General features: G+C 43.9%; 1 protein-coding gene across 1 annotated transcript in view; it reads left to right on the forward strand.

The window, feature by feature from the left end:
• MYH15 (myosin heavy chain 15) overlaps window positions 1-20,091 on the forward strand; it is a 209,814-nt gene that overhangs the window by 186,995 nt on the left and 2,728 nt on the right. The window contains 9 exon segments of the mRNA XM_064273474.1: window positions 263-443; window positions 2,141-2,213; window positions 2,215-2,338; window positions 6,453-6,577; window positions 8,100-8,194; window positions 8,669-8,942; window positions 14,800-14,860; window positions 19,985-20,004; window positions 20,006-20,082. Coding sequence (XP_064129544.1) covers window positions 263-443; window positions 2,141-2,213; window positions 2,215-2,338; window positions 6,453-6,577; window positions 8,100-8,194; window positions 8,669-8,942; window positions 14,800-14,860; window positions 19,985-20,004; window positions 20,006-20,082 — 1,030 coding nt within the window.

The raw sequence follows: 20,091 nt of genomic DNA on the forward strand, positions 1-20,091 counted from the left end.
TTCCAGTGTTTTCCTTTATTCTTCCTGGAAGTTGTTCTGGGAGTCTTACTTCATTTCTTACAATGAACATGTACTCACCACCCTCAATGTCTATGTTTTTAACATAGATTCCCTTTGGAGCCGTTTTGTTATTTACCCAGAATTTTTCATCTATTTTAATTTTTTCTGTTTCCTAAACTGTTGTGAACACAGCAGGTAACCATTCTTAATTTGGGTGCATGATTTTTCCCCTGAATGTTATTCTAAAATTAGGAGGAACTAGCAGTGTGCTATTGACTCCCTGCAGTATAGTCTGGATTCTGAAGCTAAGAGCAGAATCAAGGCTACCTGAATGAAGAGGAAGGTGGAAGGGGACCTCAACGAGATTGAACACTAGTTGAGCTGACTCCACCGGCAGGCATCAGATGCAACCAAAGCCCTAGGCCAGTTTCAGGTTCAAACCAAGATATTTTCAAATTGTAATACGGGGAAAAATATCTCTGCATATAGAAGCAAACTAAGTGCAGATTGTGTTGAGTAATAAAGGTGAGGACAGCAAACTTAATCCTTTAAATGACCGGTAACATGCTTAACCCCCACATGTCTGTCAGTTTGTTGTACTGTGGGGGCTTACATGTTGCTATGATGCTGGAAGCTATGCCACTGGTATTCAAACAAGAAATTTGGAAGACAGCTACCTGGCCAAATGACTAGAAGAGATCTGTACTTATGCCTATTCCAAAGAAAGATGATCCAACTGAACATGGAAATTATCGAACAATATCATCAATATCACACACAAGCAAAATTTTGCCGAAGGCCGTTCAAAAGCAGCTGCAGCAGTATATCGGCAGGGAAGTGCCAGAAATTCAGGCTGGATTCAGAAGAGAACATGGAACCAGGGATATCATTGCTGATGTCAGATGGAGCCTGGCTGAAAGCAGAGAATACCAGAAAGATATTTACTTGTGTTTTATTGACTATGCAAAGGCATTCGACTGTGTGGATCATAACAAATTATGGATAACATTGAGAAGAATAAGAATTCCAGAACACTTAATTGTGCTCATGAGGAACCTGTATATAGATCGAGGCAGTTGTTTGAACAGAACAAGGGGATACTGTATGGCTTAAAGTCAGAAATTGTGTTCATCAGGGTTGTATCCTTTCACCGTATTTATTCAATCTGTATGCTGAGTAAATAATCCCAGAAGCTGGACTATATGAAGAAGAATGGGGCATCAAGATTGGAGGAAGACACATTAACAACCTGTGGTATGCAGATGACACACCCTTGCTTGCTGAAGATGAAGAGGACTTGAAGCACTTACTGATGAAGACCAAAGACCACAGCATTCAGTATGGATTGTACCTCAACATAAAGAAAACAAAAATCTCACAACTGGATCAATACACATCATGATCAATAGAGAAAAGGTTGAAGTTGTCAAGGATTTCATTTTACTTGGATCCACAATCAATACCCATGGAAGCAGCAGCCAAGAAATCAAAAGATATGTTACATTGAGCAAATCTGCTGCAAAAGACCTCTTTAAAGTGTTGAAAAGCAAAAATGTCACCTCGAAGACTAAGTTGCGCCTGACCCAAGCCATGGTGTTTTCACTCACCTCATATGCATGTGAAAGCTGGACAATGAATGAGGAAGACCGAAGGAGAATTGATGCCTTCAAACTGTGGTGTTAGAGAAGAATATTGAATATACCATGGACTGCCAAAAGAATGAACGATTCTTTCTTGGAGGCAGTACAACCAGGATGCTCTTTGGAAGCAAGGATAGCAAGACAACATCTCACCTACTTTGGGCATGTTATCCGGAGGGACCAGTCCCTGGAGAAGGACATCATCCTTGGTAAAGTGGAGGGCCAGCAAAAAAGAGGAAGACCCTCAATGAGATAGATTGACACAGTGGTTGCAACAATGGGCTTAAGCATAACAATGATTGTGAGAATGGTGCAGGACTGGGCAGTGTTTCGTTCTGTTGTACATAGGGTTGCTGTGAGTCAGAACTGACTCAATTGCACCTAACAACAACAACTGGTTTATATCGTAGTGGTGGAGCTTTGCTCAGAGCATGCATGCACAGTTGCACATTATACTCTAAACTCAGGGATTGATTTCCTAGGCCCATGTTTCGTTTTATAGAGCCTTCAAGTGCAACTAGATGACAGCATGCACCTGGACAGTGATCTGAAGGAGCAGGTGGCTGTGGCTGAGTGGTGCACTTCAGTCTGAACTAGAGGAACTGAGGGCCTTGCAAAGGTAAGCTGAACATGGGCCCAGGCTGGCTGAAGAAGAGCTCCTGGAGGCCACAGAAAGAATCCATCTTTTCCATTCCAAGGTAGGACCCCCAAACTCTGTCCGTTAGCTGGGTGAGCTGGTTGAAGGCGGGGGATTCCACACTGGGCCAGCCTTAGACTATGCAGGGTTGCCATGTCAAGTCTTGGCTGTGGCCTGAAAAGCACAGGGAGAGCCTTTAACAGTGGAGTAGTGGTCACACTTTTCATTCATTCTCATGTATTCTGCCAGAGAGTAGACTGTTAGGGCATCCACAGCCAGGATGCTCGGGAGAGAGGGATCAACATTCCCCCCACCCCGCCGTGTCCTAAGTAGTGCCCAAAATCACTTGCTTGGTTCTGTTGCTCCCTCCAAGATACAAGCTTTGTTCCCCCAGCATCCCCCACCTGAGAGCTAGGCAGTCTCTAACAGTTCTGAGTGGCTGCTGACAGACGTGATGAGCTGTGACAGCTCTGGCTTCTCATGAAGGTCATATAAGTGACATGAGGCCAGAATTCTTAAATCCTCCTCTCATTTTCTGAGGATTAGGAGGAGTAGGAAGAAGCTGCTGGAGCCAGGGTGGCTAGGACAAAAGTGCATAATAAATGAGTCATTCAACCAACCTTTGTAGAGCATCCACCATAAGCTGTGCAGGCATACACGGTATAGATTCAAAATCTCCCCACTGTTCTAAAAAGGTAAAGTACCAGGTAAACAGCTGTGGTGCACTGCCATGTGTATAATGTCAGCAAGCACAGCTCTTCCAGAAAGTCTTCTCCAACAACCTGGACTGCGGCAGATGCACGGTGTGCTTCGTCTAAGTCAAGGAGGACATGTAAGAAGTCAGCCAGGCAAAGGGGAGAGCCAAGGGCAGAAGCGTGGAGAGGAGGGGGGTTTGGGCTGTTCAGAGAAATTCCCGTACTCAGAGCAAGAACAAGTAGGACAGACCAGAAGAAACAGTGCTCAGAGGCAGGTAGAGCCAGGTCCCAGGATCCTTGAATTTTGATACCAATGGAGTTTCAATTTTATCCTTCAGATAATGGGGAGCCACTTAAGAATTTTGAGTAGCTGAGAGTGACGTTGTCATATTTTCATTTGAGGATTTTGATGTGATTATTGTGGAGGATGGATTAAAGCAACTAGGGCCAGAGCTACCACACTACGGGTATTTGGGGTTAGATTGCTCCAGGGGCTGGATGTGCCACTGGCATCTAGTGGTCAGGGGTACTGAAACTCCTCCGAGGTGCAGTATGACAAATTTCCCCTCCCAGAATGCCACTTATGCCACACTGAGAAATACTGGGTTAGAGAAAATACAAATCAGAGATGCACCAGGAAGGCACTGCAATTAGTTTGTGCCCACAGTTTGACTTCCGTGTCCAAGTGCATGACACATCTCATTTGGGCCCTCTTTGGGATAGAAAAAAAATAGCCTCTGGGTTACGCATAATGCCCAGCAGGCTAACTCTGCAGCGTTTTTTTCTCCCTCAGGAAAGGTTATCTAAATACAACAAGTTGGAGTTTTAGAAGTATGATAGTGAATGTTTTTCAGAGTAGATCATCCACCGTCTGCGGTGTTTAATGGCTGTTTGGTAACAAATCGTTCGCCGCATGTATGGTGACTGATAGTGAGCCGGTGGGTCCTAATATGGCCAAAACCAGCAGCAGGGAGAGGTGAAGGCATCAGCCAGAGCAAAACCAGCAGGTACGGAGAGGAGAAGATAAATTTATATATATGTTTAGGAGGTAGAATTGGCAAAACTTGGTCTCTAAGGCAGAGTTTCTCAAATATTAGTTCTGTAAGAATCATTTTGGAGGGCTTGTTAAAACAAAATGTAAATTCTGAGGTCCCACCCCGGGCTGGAAACCCTGCTGGGGTAGTGGTTAAGTGCTACGCCTGCTAGCCAAAGGATTAGTAGTTCAAATCCTCCAGGCGCTCCTTGGAAGCTCTATGGGGGCAGTTCTACTCTGTCCTATTGGGTCACTATGAGTCGGAATCGACTCGACAGCAGTGGGCTTAGTTTTGGACCCTGGGCTGACTGAATGAGAATCTCTGTGTGTGGGACCCAGGAATCTAGCAAATTCTCAGGTGATGCTGCTGGTCCAGAGACCGTCCATTGAACAGCACTAGTCTGGGTGATATTCTGTGGCTCACAGGGACCTCTCCCCCACCTTGACCATGCTAGGTCACTTCAAAACTACTAAAATGCAGACAATCTGAACATAAGGTTGTCTGTATGGAGACTTCTCATCCCTTCCACATTCTCAGACCTCTAGCCCAGGGCAGACACAAGGCTGACCTTCCCTTCACTGATCACATGTGTCTTTTTTCAAACCTGATCTGTGACCATCTGGATTACTCTTCCTCATGCTATCTTCTTCCCACTTTCCTCCCCACAAGAAGCACTTACGGAGTGGCTCAGCATGCAACAGTTGTGACTCTTATCTCCCTGTTGTTGTTAGCTGCTGTCCAGTGGGCCTCTAACTCATGGCCACCCTAGGCACAGTGGAACAAGACACTACCTGGTCCTGCGCCACCCCCATGATGGGTTGCAGATGAGACTGTTGTGATCTATAGGAAATCACTGGCTGATGTTTGGAAGTAGATTGTCAGGCCTTACTTCCTAGTCCATTTTAGTCTGGAAGTGCCACTGAAAACTGTTCAGCTTCATAACAACACGCAAACCACCACTGACAGATGAGTGGTGGCTGGGCATGAGGTACATTGGCCAGGAATCAAACCCAGGTCTCCCGCGTGGAAGTCAAGAATTCTACCACTGAATCACCACTGCCCCCATATTATCTTCCTAGTAGATTTTAAATGATTCCGTATACAAACACAACAGTATTTAAACTTCTACTTTCCTTTACAAAGAAAGGGCTTATACGGAGGTATATGCAGTAAGCGTCCAGAAAATACTTCCAGAAAAACACTTATTTATCCCTCCCAGCCACAGCCATGGCAATGGAAAGCCCGGCTGTGCAATGCCTGGCTCTGCACAAGGACAGAAAATGACAAGCTTGATGAAGATGCTTCATGCCACAGAGAAAGCAGGGCAGGACCTGGGGGAGGCAGGAGTATCTTTCCTTCTGTTTCCAAGGCTTAAGCCTGCCACCGAAAGAGGCACTGGCTGGAAGAGAGTGAAAGGATAATGGGAAGCAATAAAATGCAGAAAGCCTGTGCTCTCTCTATGCTAAGGTTTTACAACCTCGGAAAAGCGGCGCTTCAAACATGGACCAAATAGCAGCTAAAGGCGTTTTGGCCACTAGTGTCACAACCCGGGATGGAAAGAACTGGGGCACACCAGCAGTGGTACACAAAGAATCCCCTCCTGTAATGGGGGTCCCTAAGGGCTGGGGAGTGAGGCTTGTTCTGGGCTGATTTTCCCACCTCCTTCTCACTGCAAAGCCAGATAGGAAGGGAGGTGGATAAAGTTGTTTCTTTTTCTTCCCGGAGCAGCATGCTGGGAACTGTGGTTTTTATTCCTCCCCAGATGTCTGCAGTTGACTTTGACTTCCGCCCTGGAACACTTCCACCACATCAAAGAGCAGAAGGGAAACCCACAACCAGCTGAAAACCAAACACACATTTGGGACTTGTAGATTATCTGGGATCCATTTCTCCTTTCTGATTAAGGCTGCCATCTCTTTAATGCTGATCCTCTAATGAGTGAATTTCCTTTGGTTCAAGTATCCTTTGATGGCACAGGTGGTTTTTCTAATGTGGCCTCCTGTTTTTAGGTGCCATAGAGTCGGTTCTGACTCATAGTGACCCTATGTACGACAGAACAAGACATTGCCTGGTCCTGTGCCATCCACACAATCATTGCTATGCTTGAGCCCATTGTTGCAGCCACTGTGTCAATCCATCTTGTTGAGGGTCTTCCTCTTTCCTACTGACCCTCTACATTAACAGGCATGATGTTCTTCTTTAGGAACTGGCCCCTCCTGATAACATGTCCAGAGTAGCTGAGACAAGGTCTCGCCATCCTTGCTTCTAAGGAGCGTCCTGGCTGTACTTCTTCCAGGACAGATTTGTGGCTCCCTGGGGTTGGAGTTATTGCTTAACTGAGTGTGACTGACTAGAATAAGACTCTCTTGGCCAGAGTCGGCTGCCGCCAGCTTACATGTGCCTTGTGGCTCCCAACTTCCCTGATGGGGATTCTTCTTCTCCTTAGAACACAAGTCTCCTCAGCCAGAAAAAGAAACTGCAGGTTGCTGGTGCTCAGGAGAAGAAAAAAGCGGAAGAGGTGGAGCCTGGTTGTCAAAACGCAGAAGAGAAGGCCATGAAGGCAGTGCCGAGGTGGGCCCACTGACTGCCTGCCCACTCCCCTCCTCCAGCCCTCACCAGAGCAGTGACCAAGGGGTGGGGCATATCTGCAGCCAAAAGCAATTTCACTGCCTCCCCTACTGCCAGGAGGAGGGTAGCTCAGCCTTCTGCCTCTGTCCCCTATTGCAAAACTAGACCATTCACTCCTCCCCTGGCAATGAAAAGCAGCTGTTGAATTGTGGTAATCAAAACCTTACAACGGGGAGAGTTATGCCATTTCCATTTGGGCATCAATATATCTAGTGGCTAGAAACAATGCTTCCTGTGTTTCCTTTCAGATAGCTGTTTTCCTCAGGTCTGTAATGATTTCATGGCGACGATCTGGAAAGAATGCTTCTTTCACGTATTTTTACAAGCCATACTACTGCTTGAGTAGCAAAATCAGGCTGATAAAGAAGGCCTTCAGGGCTGGTGTACTTCCTTTATTTGTAAATTTAAACTTGTTGATGATGGTGCTTTTCCTAAATGACACTCAGCTCAGGGTTGGCTGCCAGCCCTGACTGTACCCTTGTGGGACCTGGGAAAAGGCCACCTCCTGAGCACCCCTTCTGGGCAGATGTAGCACTTGGCTCAAAGGCATCACTGAGCAAAAACTGTTAGGGTTGGGGGAAGGTTTGAACGTGGAGGACTGAGGCTTTGCAGGACCCAGAGGCTGCGAAGCCAGGTTTGGAGTTGTCAGCCTCTACTCCCCACTCCCCACTCCCCACAGCAAGTACCCTGTGCAGCCCATCAAACCCACAGCCATTGCAGCAGCCTGACCATGCTGCTCCAAATGGAAGCTGACCCCCTTGCTACAAAGGGTTTGAGAATTGGAGAGCAGGATATTCAATTAGGATTTACTTTAGCCTTTTTAAAATTCCAAAAGAGGAGAAGAGAGTGTGTCTATATTTGCTCAAGTAATTTAGCACTAGGGGAACTAAACAAAACCTTCGCACCACATCCTTGCTGCCAGGGCGTTGCAGAACCCAGATCCATTCTAGTAATGGAGGAGCGTGCCCATCACTCAGCTGTTGTGTATCAAGGCAGACACTACTACCGCTAGAAGAGAGGTGTGTGAATGCTTGAAAATGTTTGGTGGCCAAGGCAAAAATCATATGCTTAACACTTATGAAAATCCACATAGATAGGAAGGAATACAAAGAGCTTCTACTGCTGCTTGATAAATTGATGCAGTCACACATTATAAAGAAGCAATCCACTTAACTTTGCTGTTATAAGATTTTCTTGGCAATTTTGAAGCATGAACTTACTGCCTCTCCACTCCCTGCTGCCCCATCCTCCAATAGCTTAGCTCTGAGCCCCAACTCTGCATAGCAGAACCCAGAGTCACCTCTGTAATTCATTCTCTGCCCTAACCATCTGCACAGACGTCTCTCACTTAAGTTTTACAGATGGTTGGTAACCTGACAGACAGAGAAGTTTTGGCCAGGAGGGGACTGTTCTTACATTAAATGACCTCAGAGATTCATGGAACAGTTCTTAATCACTGCGCTAGATCCCAAGCCCTTGCACATGTAGCCGAAGCCAAGAGCAGGCTTCACAAGCAAGAAGTAACCTTCTTCATGCAGATTATTGGCACTGAGAGCCTCTGTTGGTGCCAAATTCCCAGAACCTAAACTTGTGTGTAGTTGTGCATTATAGGAATATAGAAATGAGATGGAAAAAGAAATTTTCCTAGGCTCTTTTCTACACTTTTCCTGATGCATCACGTGACACCAGTTACAGGAGATATCCTGGTGCTTTATCGAATTAAAAGCTGTTGCATCAGTTGGTCACCTTCCTTTCAATACAGGTGTTGTGTGATAATGTTCATACGGGTATGTTATCTTTGGTTTTCATCCTAACCTCCACTCCAGTCTCTCTCATAGCTGCTGCTGACTCTATTGCCTTATAGCTCACAAACTGGAGGGCGTCAGAGGCTAGAGAGGGAGTGACAGGGAGAGATGGTATATGCAGAGGAAAGGTAGGACATCCGATCAGACAGGAGATGAAGATTGTGAGTAGAATAGTTAAGATCAATTGGTTGCTTGATTAGCTCTGTGCCTTTCCTTCTTTTCTAAGCAGCAAACATATCAGAAGAATTGAAGAAGGAGCAAGACCCCAATGCCCACTTGGAGAGGATAAGAAATAATATGGAGCAGACAATTAAAGACTTTAAAAAAAGGCTGGATGAAGCTAAGCAGACTTTCTTGAAGGGGAGTAGAAAGCAGTTCCAGAAACTAGAATCCAGGGTAGGAGTTTGCCAGAGTAATGATAGAGTCTTGACAACCTCCCAAGACCTTATGGTTCTGGAACATAACACCAGCTCTTCTTTCCTCCCTCATCACTTTTGCTTATAGCACTTCCAGATCTTTGAGAATGTCAGGCCTCAACATATTCATTCATCTTTGCTTGACTTCCGGCCACCAAATGGTCCTTTTTTTGGACTGAATGGAATCTGCCTTCTCTTACTGCTGAGTAAGAATGTGTCTGCTCCCACTCGCCCACACCTGCTCTGGGCTGCCCACAGCTAGGGCTACCCACTGTTTCCAAACACACCCCTATAATTATACTTCTGTGCCTCTGGTTCTGTTACTTCCTCTGCAGAGAATGCCATTCCGTAACACCAGAGAAGGGAGAGGGAAAACACTAAATCTAGGAGTAAGAGATCAAGAAAGATTTGATGAAGACGGAGTAAGGGCTGACAGAAATGACATAGTACCTGCCTTCAGGGAGCTGAAAAACAAACAGGAAAACTAATCTCGAAAATAGGATTATTTATTATTAAAACAATTTCAGTGACTCTGTACCAGGCATATGATAAATGCTACAAGGATGAAAAGAGTATTTGATTGGGATTTGATGGTTCAGAAAGGTCTCTGAAAAATAAGGTAACAGCTTTGCCCGTCCAGGAGTTCCTGGCTTACAACATACTCGAGTTAAGGTGAAACACACTTACCACCGTCTGCTTTTTTATTTTGTACATCTTGTCGTTAGTAACATGCACTACATACATGTTACAGCATGTAATTTGCTGATGTTATTATTCTCAGATGTTCATTTACAGGTGTTTATATGTAATGTTTCCAATTCCCAAAGACAAATAAAGATTGGATTTATAAAGATACCGTCACGGATTGAATTATGTCCCCCCCAAAATGTGTATATCAACTTGGTTAGGCCATGATTCCCAGGATTCTGTGGTTGTCCTGCATTTTGTGATTGTAATTTTATGTTAAAGAGGAATAGGGTGGGTTTGTAACACCCTTACTTAGGTCACATCACTGATCCAATGTAAAGGGAGTTTCCCTGGGGTGTGGTCTGTGCCACATTTTATCTCTCAAGAGATAAGAACCAAAGGGAAGCAAGCAGAGAGTGGGGGACCTCATACCAACAAGAAAGCAGCACCGGGAGCAGAGCATATCCTTTGGACTCAAGATCCCTAAGTAGAGAAGCTCCTAATCTGGGGGAAGATTGATGAGAAGGCCAACAGAGACAGAAAGTCTTCTCCTGGCGCTGACACCTTGAATTTAGATTTTAGCCTACTTTACTGTGAAGAAATAAATTTCTCTTTGCTAAAGCCATCTACTTGCGGTATTTCTGGTATACCAGCACTAGATGACCAAGACAGAATTTGGCACCACGAGTGGGTTGCTGCTCTAACAGATAACTAAAATGTGGAAGTGGTTTTTGAAACTGCAAATGGACAGAGGAGCAGCAGCAACCAAGGGCCAGCAGCAGCACAGAACCTGCAGGGGCAGAGAAGTGGCAGCAGCAGAGAACCTTCAGCAGCAAAGAACCAGCAGCAGAACCAGGAGACCAGCACCAGACAGCACTGGAGAGGACTCATGGAGCAAGAGAGCTGAGTGCCTGTGCTCAGGAGGCTTCCTGGCAGAGTGGGGTGCCTCCAGGCACTTATCGATAGAGCTACAGAGCTTTGGAACACTTGCCCCAGCAGGGCAGATGCTGGCGTGAGGCCAGAGGAGCCAAGAGGCCAAGAAACCAGGAAGCAGAAGCTGAAGAGACAAGGAACACAAGGAGCTGAGCTGTCTCAGTCCCAAAAGGTATGGCCATGACCTGGGGGGTTTCAAAGGGTGGAGCCGTGGCCTCTGGTGTTTGTAAGGGTGGAGTCACTACTCAGATGGACTAGGAGAATTGTGTACCTAAAGCTGAGGGAGCAGAGTTGCTGTCCCAGTGGGCCTGGAAGGCAGAGCTGAAGCCCAGGGCAGAGCGTCCTCCACTCAGAATCCGGAGAGTGTGTCCAATACCTAGAGTCTGGAGAGCAGGGTCATTGTGCAAATCATCTCAGAGAACACGGGATTATTTTCAAAGCCTTGAAGGCTAATGTAAGGTGTTCTGCTGATTTCCTTGGTGCCTGTTATCCCTTCTTTTCCTCCAGTTTCTCCCATTTGTAATGGAAATGTCTAGTTTATGCCTGTTCTGCCATTGTGCCTTTGGAAGCAGATAACTTGTGTTCTATATTTCACAGATGAAGAGGAATTTTTGGATTTTGGACTTGGAGTTAAGACCTTTGCTATGATATGATGGGATGAATATGTTTTACTTGTTGCAAAGATGTGATTTTTGGGGTGCCAAAGAGTGGAATGTCACAGATTAATTATTTCCCCCCAGAATGTGTATATCAACTTGGTTAAGCCATGATTCCCAGTATTCTGTGGTTGTCCTGCATTTTGTGATTGTAATTTTATGTTAAAGAGGAATAGGGTGGGATTGTAACACTCTTACCAGGTCATATCCTTAATCCCACGTAAAGGGAATTTCCCTGGGGTGTGGTCTGTACCAGCTTTTATCTCACAAAAGATAAAAGGAAAGGGAAGCAGGAAGAGAGTTGGGGACCTCATACCACCAAGAAAGCAGTGCTGGGAGCAGAGCGCATCCTTTGGACCCAGGGTCCCTGTGTGGAGAAGCTCCTAATCTGGGGGAAGATTGATGAGAAGGCCAACAGAGAGAGAAAGCCTTCCCCTGGAGATGACATATTGAATTTGGACTCTTAGCCTACTATATTATGAAGAAATAAATTTCTCTTTGTGAAGGCCATCCACTTGTGGTATTTCTGTTATAGCAGCACTAGATGATCAAGACAAATACTGCTAATAAAATGCAATAATAATGAAAACTAAAAAAAAGGAAAAGTTACATCAGAACCAACTTAGGATGGAGTCGTCAGAACAGAACCCATTCGTGAGTCGGGAACTACCTGTATATGGTACATTCATACAATGGAATATCATGCTGATTACAAAGGAATGAGGCAAAGCCTGTAATATGTCCCAAAGATTATACCTAACAGTATAACGATGATAAAAGGCACAGGGCAATGGGGGTGGATGTAAATCTTTTTGTGTAATAAAGGGGAGAAATACGAAGACTTGTACATATTTGCTTTTATTTTCAAAAAAAAATGGTGACAGGATTAATAAAAAATGGTCGCCTACAGGAGGACAACACAGAGACGAATGCTGCACCTTCTGGATGCACCTTGTTTAGCTTTTTGACTATAAAACCAACCAAAAACCAAACCCAGTGCCGTCGAGTCATATAAAATATCGACAGGCTTTATAACTTAAAAATAAGTTTAAATCAAAGAGAAAAATAAAGCCGCTGCTAAAATTTTAATATAAATGGAAATGAATGAGGCTAAGTATATACCAAGTTAGGGAAGTACAACGAAGACTCGTTTCCAGTGGCTTTGAAACACAGTGATCTGTCTGAACGTCCCTAGTAGCATATATTCTAAGGACAAAAAAAAAAAAAGAAAATCATGTTTTGTAGTTTCAAAATAATATCTTAATATTGCTGTTAACAATTAGACTAATACAATTATCTAACAACATATACAATACTGTCATTAAGAATTAAGATGTTTAGTTTAAGAGAAACACATGTAAGTATAAAATCAAAGAATTGATAACATTTTTCCCTAAAAAAAAAAAAAAATACGTCAGTAATACTCGTATTTCCAACTCAAATTTAAGATTGTATGATTTTTTTTCCAATTGTTATTCATCCAGTTACGGCCCCAAATCAACAATAGCTCAGTAACAATGAGCTCCAGAATACCAGATGATGCTAAGGAATTACGGTTAATTTTCTTAAAAACATTATCACTGTATGTTTACACAAATAACATATACCTTCTATGTTTGTTTGCCAACCATTCCTCCCTCCAGAGGTATTTTGTAAGCACATTATGCTAAATTTTTACAGCAGTATGTAAAAAAAAAAAACTGGCCTAGTGGGCCCTTACAAAAATACCTGGGGGTGGGGGGCATGGCAGGCAAACAAACACAGAAGTGCACATTATTTGCGTAAAATACGGTATAAACCATTATCTGTTAGAAGCACATGAAGTATTTACAGGGGAAATTACGTCTAGGATTTGCTTTAATAAAGTGATTTTTTTTTCTCCCCATGTGTTTTAATCACTTAAAAACAAGATTAACAAGTGCTTAAAAGAAGCAGGTGGGGGCCTCTGTTAGCCTCAAGTCCCAACTGACAGAACTGTGTGGTGAACACAGTAAAAAACCCAAACCAAACCCAGTGCCAACGGGTCGATTCCAACTCATAGCGACCCTATAGGACAGGGTAGAAATGCCCCGTGGGGTTTCTTTCCAAGGCTGTAAATCTTTACGGAAGCAGACTGCCTCATCTTTCTCCCACAGGGCCACTGGTGGTTTTGAACCACTGACCTTTCGGTTAGCAATCAATGGCTCTAACCACTGTACTACCAGGGCTCCAATGCATTTATCGATATCTATAACATACTCTGCATTTTACTTTATTTTGTCTGCTTCCTCTCATTAGAGTGTTTGCTTATACAGGTAAGAGATTTTTGTCTGTTTTATTCAAGGCTGTCTTTCTAACACCTAGACTGGAGTTGTGGAGTTCTGGTGACATAGTGGTTAAGAGCTTGGCTACTAACCTAAAGGTGGGCAGTTCGAATCCACCAGCTGCTCCTTGGAAGCCTTATGGGACAGTTGTTCTCTGTCCTACAGGATCACTATGAGTCAGAATCAACTCGACGGCAATGGGTTGGTTGGTTAGGCTGAAATCTGGTGCATAGTGGGTATTCTTACATTTTGAACGAATGTTATGTTAACCTTGTTTGTATAACTCTATGAGGCTGCAAACACATTTGACTACAGCTCTCACACAAAGCAGGGGTACATGTGACCAACATAGACTCAGGGTCTGATTAATTTAAGGAGGCAGAGCTGAACCAGAAGGAAGCTTAACATTAAGTATTGGCTGAGTCTTTAAAGTGTGCCATCTGTAGTTTACTCTCCGTTATAGATTGAATTATGTCCCTCCAATGCCTGCGTTGTAAATTCTAACCTCTATGCCTGTGGCTAATCCCATTTGGGAATGGGTTGTCTTTTTATGTTAATGAGATATAGAAGAGATTAAAGAAGCCAGCAGAGGAGTGGGGTAAATTAGATGCCCAGACATATGGAGATCTCCAAGGAACCAGGAGGCAGAAGCTGAAGAGACAAGGACCTTCCTCCAGAGCCAACAGAGAGAGAAAGCCTTGGCCTAGAGCCAGTGCTCTGAATTCAGGCTTCCAGCCTCCTAAACTGTGAGAAAATAAATTTGTTAAAGCCATCCACATGTGGTATTTCTGGGATAGAAGCACTAGGTGGCCAAGACATTCCTTATATACAATTTGCAATACATACATTCATACTCATACACATGGAGCACTGGTGGGGAAGCAGTTAAGAGCTACAGCTACTAACCAAAAGGTCAGCAGTCCGAATCCACTAGCCACTCCATGGAAACCCTGGGGGCAGTTCTACTCGTCCTCTAGGGTCACTGTGAGTTGGAATCAATTTGATGGCAACAGGTTTTTGGGGGTACACACATACACAAGTGTGTGTGTAATTTTGTAATCTAAGAAGAGCAGCTTATCACATCTGCATGGATTAATTTTTTCACATCCTTCAGAGCCTAAGCAGTCCTTTTATGAACTTACATAAGTTTAACCAACTTACTTTTGGCAAAGCAGTTTTCTCAGAGAGGTCACCCTGTTAACCCCTACCAGAAGGATTGCTTACACATAATCCTCTCACCTAATTCAAATGATCATGCCAAATGGCAAATGCAATGGCAGCTTGTGGCCAGCATGTGGTCTGAGATCCTGGTTTGGTTGCCCATCCATGAGCTGGAAGGTGAACTGGAGGGCAAAGCCTGGGCAGTGCAGAGGCCCAGCGGGGAGCCTGCAGACTTGAGACATGCATCAAAGAACCTACTTATCAGGTACTCCGGGAAAGCACTCTCTGTTTGTCTGCCAGGGCTCCACCCCCTAAGAAATGTGCCCCTTCAAGCCTGAAATGAACGGCCTTCTATGTCCCCTGCAGTTCCCTCTCCATCTTTGTTCTCTCCCTCAGCAGTAGATGCTAACTCACCCATCCTGCGCTCCCAGGCTATTAGTGGTTTGGGATGGTCCCTTTTCAGAGCACTCAGGAAGCAGAATGTGAGTGCCAAGTTGCAATTAGAAGTGAAAAGCTATTTATACCATCCTTGTTTTTTCACACTTTGCAGTATAGTGTATTCCGGTGAAAAGGCACGTTTATTTTAGGCCGCCATCTCTATAGCACCTTCAACGGTACCAACGCGAGGTCTGCCGCTCCCAGAAAAGGCACGGTTATTTTAGGCACCCATCTCTATAGCACCTTCAACAGCACCAACGCGAGGTCTGCCGCTCCCAGTTGTTCCTGAGGCTGTGCTGTTGTCGAAGACATCAGAGTCTTCCTTGCAGCAGGAAGGATGGTGTTGACGAGAAAGCGGAGCACATCAGAAGCTTCCTCTTGTGCTAATTAAGATGAAATGAGCTGCTTGCACGGCTCTTCCTTACCGAATAAATGGCTCTTTGCTAAGATGAGTTAGTCTGACACTTGTGGCGACCGTGCCAGGTATATCAAAGCCGCTGAGGAGCCAGCCCAGGGTATGTGCGGCTAAGTAAGCACCTCGGAACATGAAACGTGCTGTTTTCCTCCTCTTGGAAGGGGATGGGGAAGCCGCCTTAGTTGAGGGAGTGAAATACTGCTGGTTAATACTGCCTGGGTTTTTCTTGATTTTATTTTCCCATTGATCTTTCTTATTGTTCCCTTCTGTAAATAACTTCATTATAGAACAAAACTGCAAAGCTACACTTTTTTGGTATTCGCTGTTCCAAGGAGTGGACTCTTGTTCTAGTGTGTTTTATCTTTGTTTCTTCACAGCAGTAATCTTAGTGTTTCTCATGCACTAGCGTGGAGGTGTATTTCTTGATTTCTTCCAAGTGTCTGCACAATGCTTACAGTAGATCTGTTCAATCATGCAATGATTTTCTGCCTTCAAATCAGATAATGTCTATTGAGCACCTGTTTAATGCACCATAATAGGCTAGGCCCTGTAAATCTAAAGAGACGTTAGTGGCCCTCCCCTTTCCTTGATATTAATACCTGGTTTTGAAATATTCAAGGTAGATGCTGAGTAAGTCCAATCTGTCCTCCTCTGATATCAAATAACCATCAGCACTATGAGGCGGGGAGTTTTGTAACAGCTCATTCATAGTGTCAATTGTAAGTGTCATTTTGAAAGGGACACAAATAGAGTTTGCCTTTCCTAGGAAAAATCCTCTGGGGAGATCCTACTATATTGGAAAGGGGATCCAACAACAGTTGCATGGCCAGTCCTCACTAAGTTATTCCTCCCTTAGGTCCCTCTAGCATTTGGAAACCCACTGTATTCTCTCCCAGTGCCTAGAAGAGTGTGCTGTAAAGTAGGAAGTAAAATTAGGAACTCGTAACTATTTAGAAGGTTAAGAAAGTTTCTCTGCCCCCCTCTTCTCTACCCACCTGCCCCATTTTACCTTTTGCTGCTTCCTGTATTCAAGAATCTGGGTGTGGATGTTATTTAATCCTTACAAATTCAATCATAAATATAGTATCTCCACATTTTGAGATAAGAAAACAAAATTTGGTTAAGTCACTGTGTTGGCTGGGTTCTCCAGGAACCAGATGAAAGAGATTATCGGAGGTAACAGCTGTAAAAGACAAAAGGGCGAGCAAGAAGGATTGGCCAGAGAAAGGCTTTAGATCACAACACAAGTCTGACACCTGTGAAAAGAAACGATACAGGAAGGAATATGGGGTAGAAAGAGCCTGAGGCTGTAGTGCAGCTCTGAGCAAGTCTCCGCACAAAGATTAAGGACTCCCATACTGGGATGAAATGACCAGACTCTCATAATCCTGCCGTGATCAGGTATTGGTTGGGTGCTACCAGGGAAGTATGTAGCCTCAGCTCAAATGCTGTGGCTAGAGGCTCTGAAGTAACTGCCTTCCTCACAGCTAACTGGTAATATTTTTCTTGAAAGGAAATCCAAGCAGTGCACAATGGTGGGTACCACAGCTACTTCCAAAAACACATTACAGCCCAGTTGATTCTGACTCATAGTGACCCTGTAGGACACAGCAGAACTGCCCCAACTGCCCCATAGGGTTTCCAAGGCTGTAAATCTTTACGGAAGCAGACTGTCACATCTTTCTCCCATGGAGCAGCTGCTGGGTTCAAACTGCCAACCTTTCAGTTAGCAGCTGAGTGCTTACCCACTGTGCCACCAGAGCTCCACAACTACTTTAAAAAAAAAACAAAAAAACACCAAACCCATTGCCATCAAGTTGACAAGTTGACTCCAACTCATAGGCGACCCTATTCAGACAGAGTAGAACTGCGCCATAGGGCTTCCAAGGAGCAGCTGGTGGATTTGAACTGCCAACAATTTTGGTTAGCAGCCGAGCTGTTCTTAACCACTGTACCACCAGGGCTGCACAGCTACTTCATTCCTCACAAATCCTTACCTCAGAGCTGAGGTGTGAGCCTTGGCCTAATGTCAAAGCCTTTGTTTCCCAAGTGGGAGGAACATCATTAACATAAGCAACCACTTTTAGCTTTTTTTCAGTGTTCTACTATGTGGCCTGCTGACCAACTCTGTCCTCAGTTATTAACAAGTAAGTCTCCGTTGGTTTTAGAATTTGCAATAAACATATAATGTCATAAATCTTCAAATTTCATACCTGAGAGTTAGAGTGATAGGAAGATGATAACAGAAGGAATTTTATTTACAACACAGACTTGTCTCATTTCCCTGCCTAAGTAAACTTAAACATTAGTAATTATCTATTGTCAGATTATACCTTAAGGGAGGAGAGGGCATTCCAGGTGATGAAAACAGTTTGGGTAAACTTATGGAGGAGGGAGTAAGCAAGGAATCTGTGGGGATACACTAGGAGATGAGTCTCATTGGAGTGGGAGGAGCTTGTGGGGGCAGTGGAAGTTAAGTGGGGGGACCACGAAAGGCACCAAAGAAGTTGATATTTGATGGAATGGGTGTGAAAACACTTGAGCAGAAGTGGTATGTCTTAGTTAAATCAGTATCTCAATTGCTAGTAGGCAGAACCCTTTATTCCTTTGAGAAGTCCAAAAGTTCCGAAGTGGAGATATTTCAGTTAAAGGGTGTAGAAGGGGGCGTATATAGGGCCCCTGCCCACCTTCCTGCTTCTCTTCTTTCTCCCCAGCAGAATGTCCAAGGGTCCATGAAACCCAATTGAGAAACACTGTCTCACCAGATTTCCTTTCTCCAGCCCAAGCCTGAACTCCAATGGAAGCAATGAGAATAGTCACACTAAATTCCCACAGCTTGTGGGATTTTCATCACTATCTGTGCTGATGCCCTTGCCAGAATTCCAGAAATCTTGTCTTTCCTATGTTTCTACTATTCAAAGCCAAGAGTCAGGGAGAAGATTCGTTTTATGTTTTACAAATGTAGCTTTTGTAATAACGGCACTTCATTCATAATGAGAAACCACAGACAGGTGAGAATGTAGGGAATGAGTTTAGCTGGAACGGGAGGACTGGAGACCCAATGAAGACCAATGGCCTCAACTTCCATCTCAGCAAAGGCTAGTAAGATGCTGTGGATAGATCAGGAGAAGCGACTCAAACTGAGCCACTCAGTAATTGCTCAGAACAGTGGTTATTAATTTCTCAGAACTAGGAGATGAATAGAATTAAATCAGGCCTTCGAACTGATTCATTCTGGTTTGATCCTCTGCCAAGAATTTGCATATGGAATCAGAATCCATGTTTTAACAAGATCCCAGATGATTCGTGTGTTTACATGAGAGTGTATACATAAGAATCTTATGTATACATAAGAATCACTTGGGGATCTTGTTAAAATATAGATTCAGATTCAGTATATTTAGGGGTGGAAATGAAAACTATCTTCAGGTGTTGAACTGGTTCAAAGCCCTGAATTAAAGCCATTTTTCAAATCACGAACTTTTGTATCAATGCTTAAGAATGTTTCCTTGTCCTTATTTCCTCACGTGAGGCTACCCCAGTGTAGAGTGCTGAATCTTTCAAATCATCTTTGTCTTAGTTATCTACTGCTGGTATAAGAGAAATACCACAAGTAGGTGGCTCCAACAAACAGAAATTTATTCTCTCATAGTTTAGGAGGCTAGAAGTCCAAATTCTGGCCACCAGATCCAGGGGAAGACTTTCTATATCCGTTGGTTCTGGAGGAAGGTCCTCGTCATCAATTCCCCTGGTCTAGGAGCTTCTCAGCACAGGGACCCTGGCCCAATGGACACACTCTGCTCCTGACTCTTCTTGCTTGGTGGTAATGAGATCCCCCAGTCTCCCTGCTTGCTTCTCTCTTTTATTTATTTTTCTTATTCTTTTTTTTTAAACTGTGCTTTGGGTAAAAGTTTACAGTTCAAGTTAGTTTCTCATACAAAAATTTATACACATATTGTTTTGTAACATTAGTTGCAATACCCACAATCATGACAGCACACTCCCCCCTTTCCACCCCAGGTTCCCTGTGTCCATTTGACCACTTCCTGTCCCTTCCTGCCTTTTCATCTTGCTTTTGGACAGGAGCTTCCCATTTGATCTTGTATATCTGATTGAACTAAGAAGTACATTCCTCTAGTGTATTATTTTTTGTTTTATAGTCCTGTTTAATCTTTGTCTGAAGAGTGGGCTTCAGGAGTGATTTTAATTCTGGGTTAGCAGTGCATTTGGGGACCATAGTTTCAGGGGTCCTTCCAGTTGCTTCTCTCTTTATATCTCAAAAGGAATTGAATCAAGATACAACCTAATCCTGTAGATTGTGTCCTGCCTCATTAACATAACTACCTCTAATCCTGCCTCATTAACATCATAAAAAATCATAGAGGTTAGAATTTACAACGAGTAGGATAATCACATCAGATCACAAAATGGAGGATAACCAGCCAATACTGGGAATCATGACCTAGTTGATACACACATTTGGGGTACACAATTCAATCCATAACAACATTCATTTGCATACCTATGCACTTTCAGGAAGAGGAAGACAAGAAAAACTAACAGGACACAGACTATGATGGGTAAATTTAAACTAAAAGTGCAAAGTTACTAGCAGCAAGTAGAGGCAGCGTTAAGTGTATGGG

This window comes from Loxodonta africana, chromosome 20, assembly GCF_030014295.1.
Source record: "Loxodonta africana isolate mLoxAfr1 chromosome 20, mLoxAfr1.hap2, whole genome shotgun sequence".
In the NCBI taxonomy this organism is placed as follows: domain Eukaryota; kingdom Metazoa; phylum Chordata; class Mammalia; order Proboscidea; family Elephantidae; genus Loxodonta; species Loxodonta africana.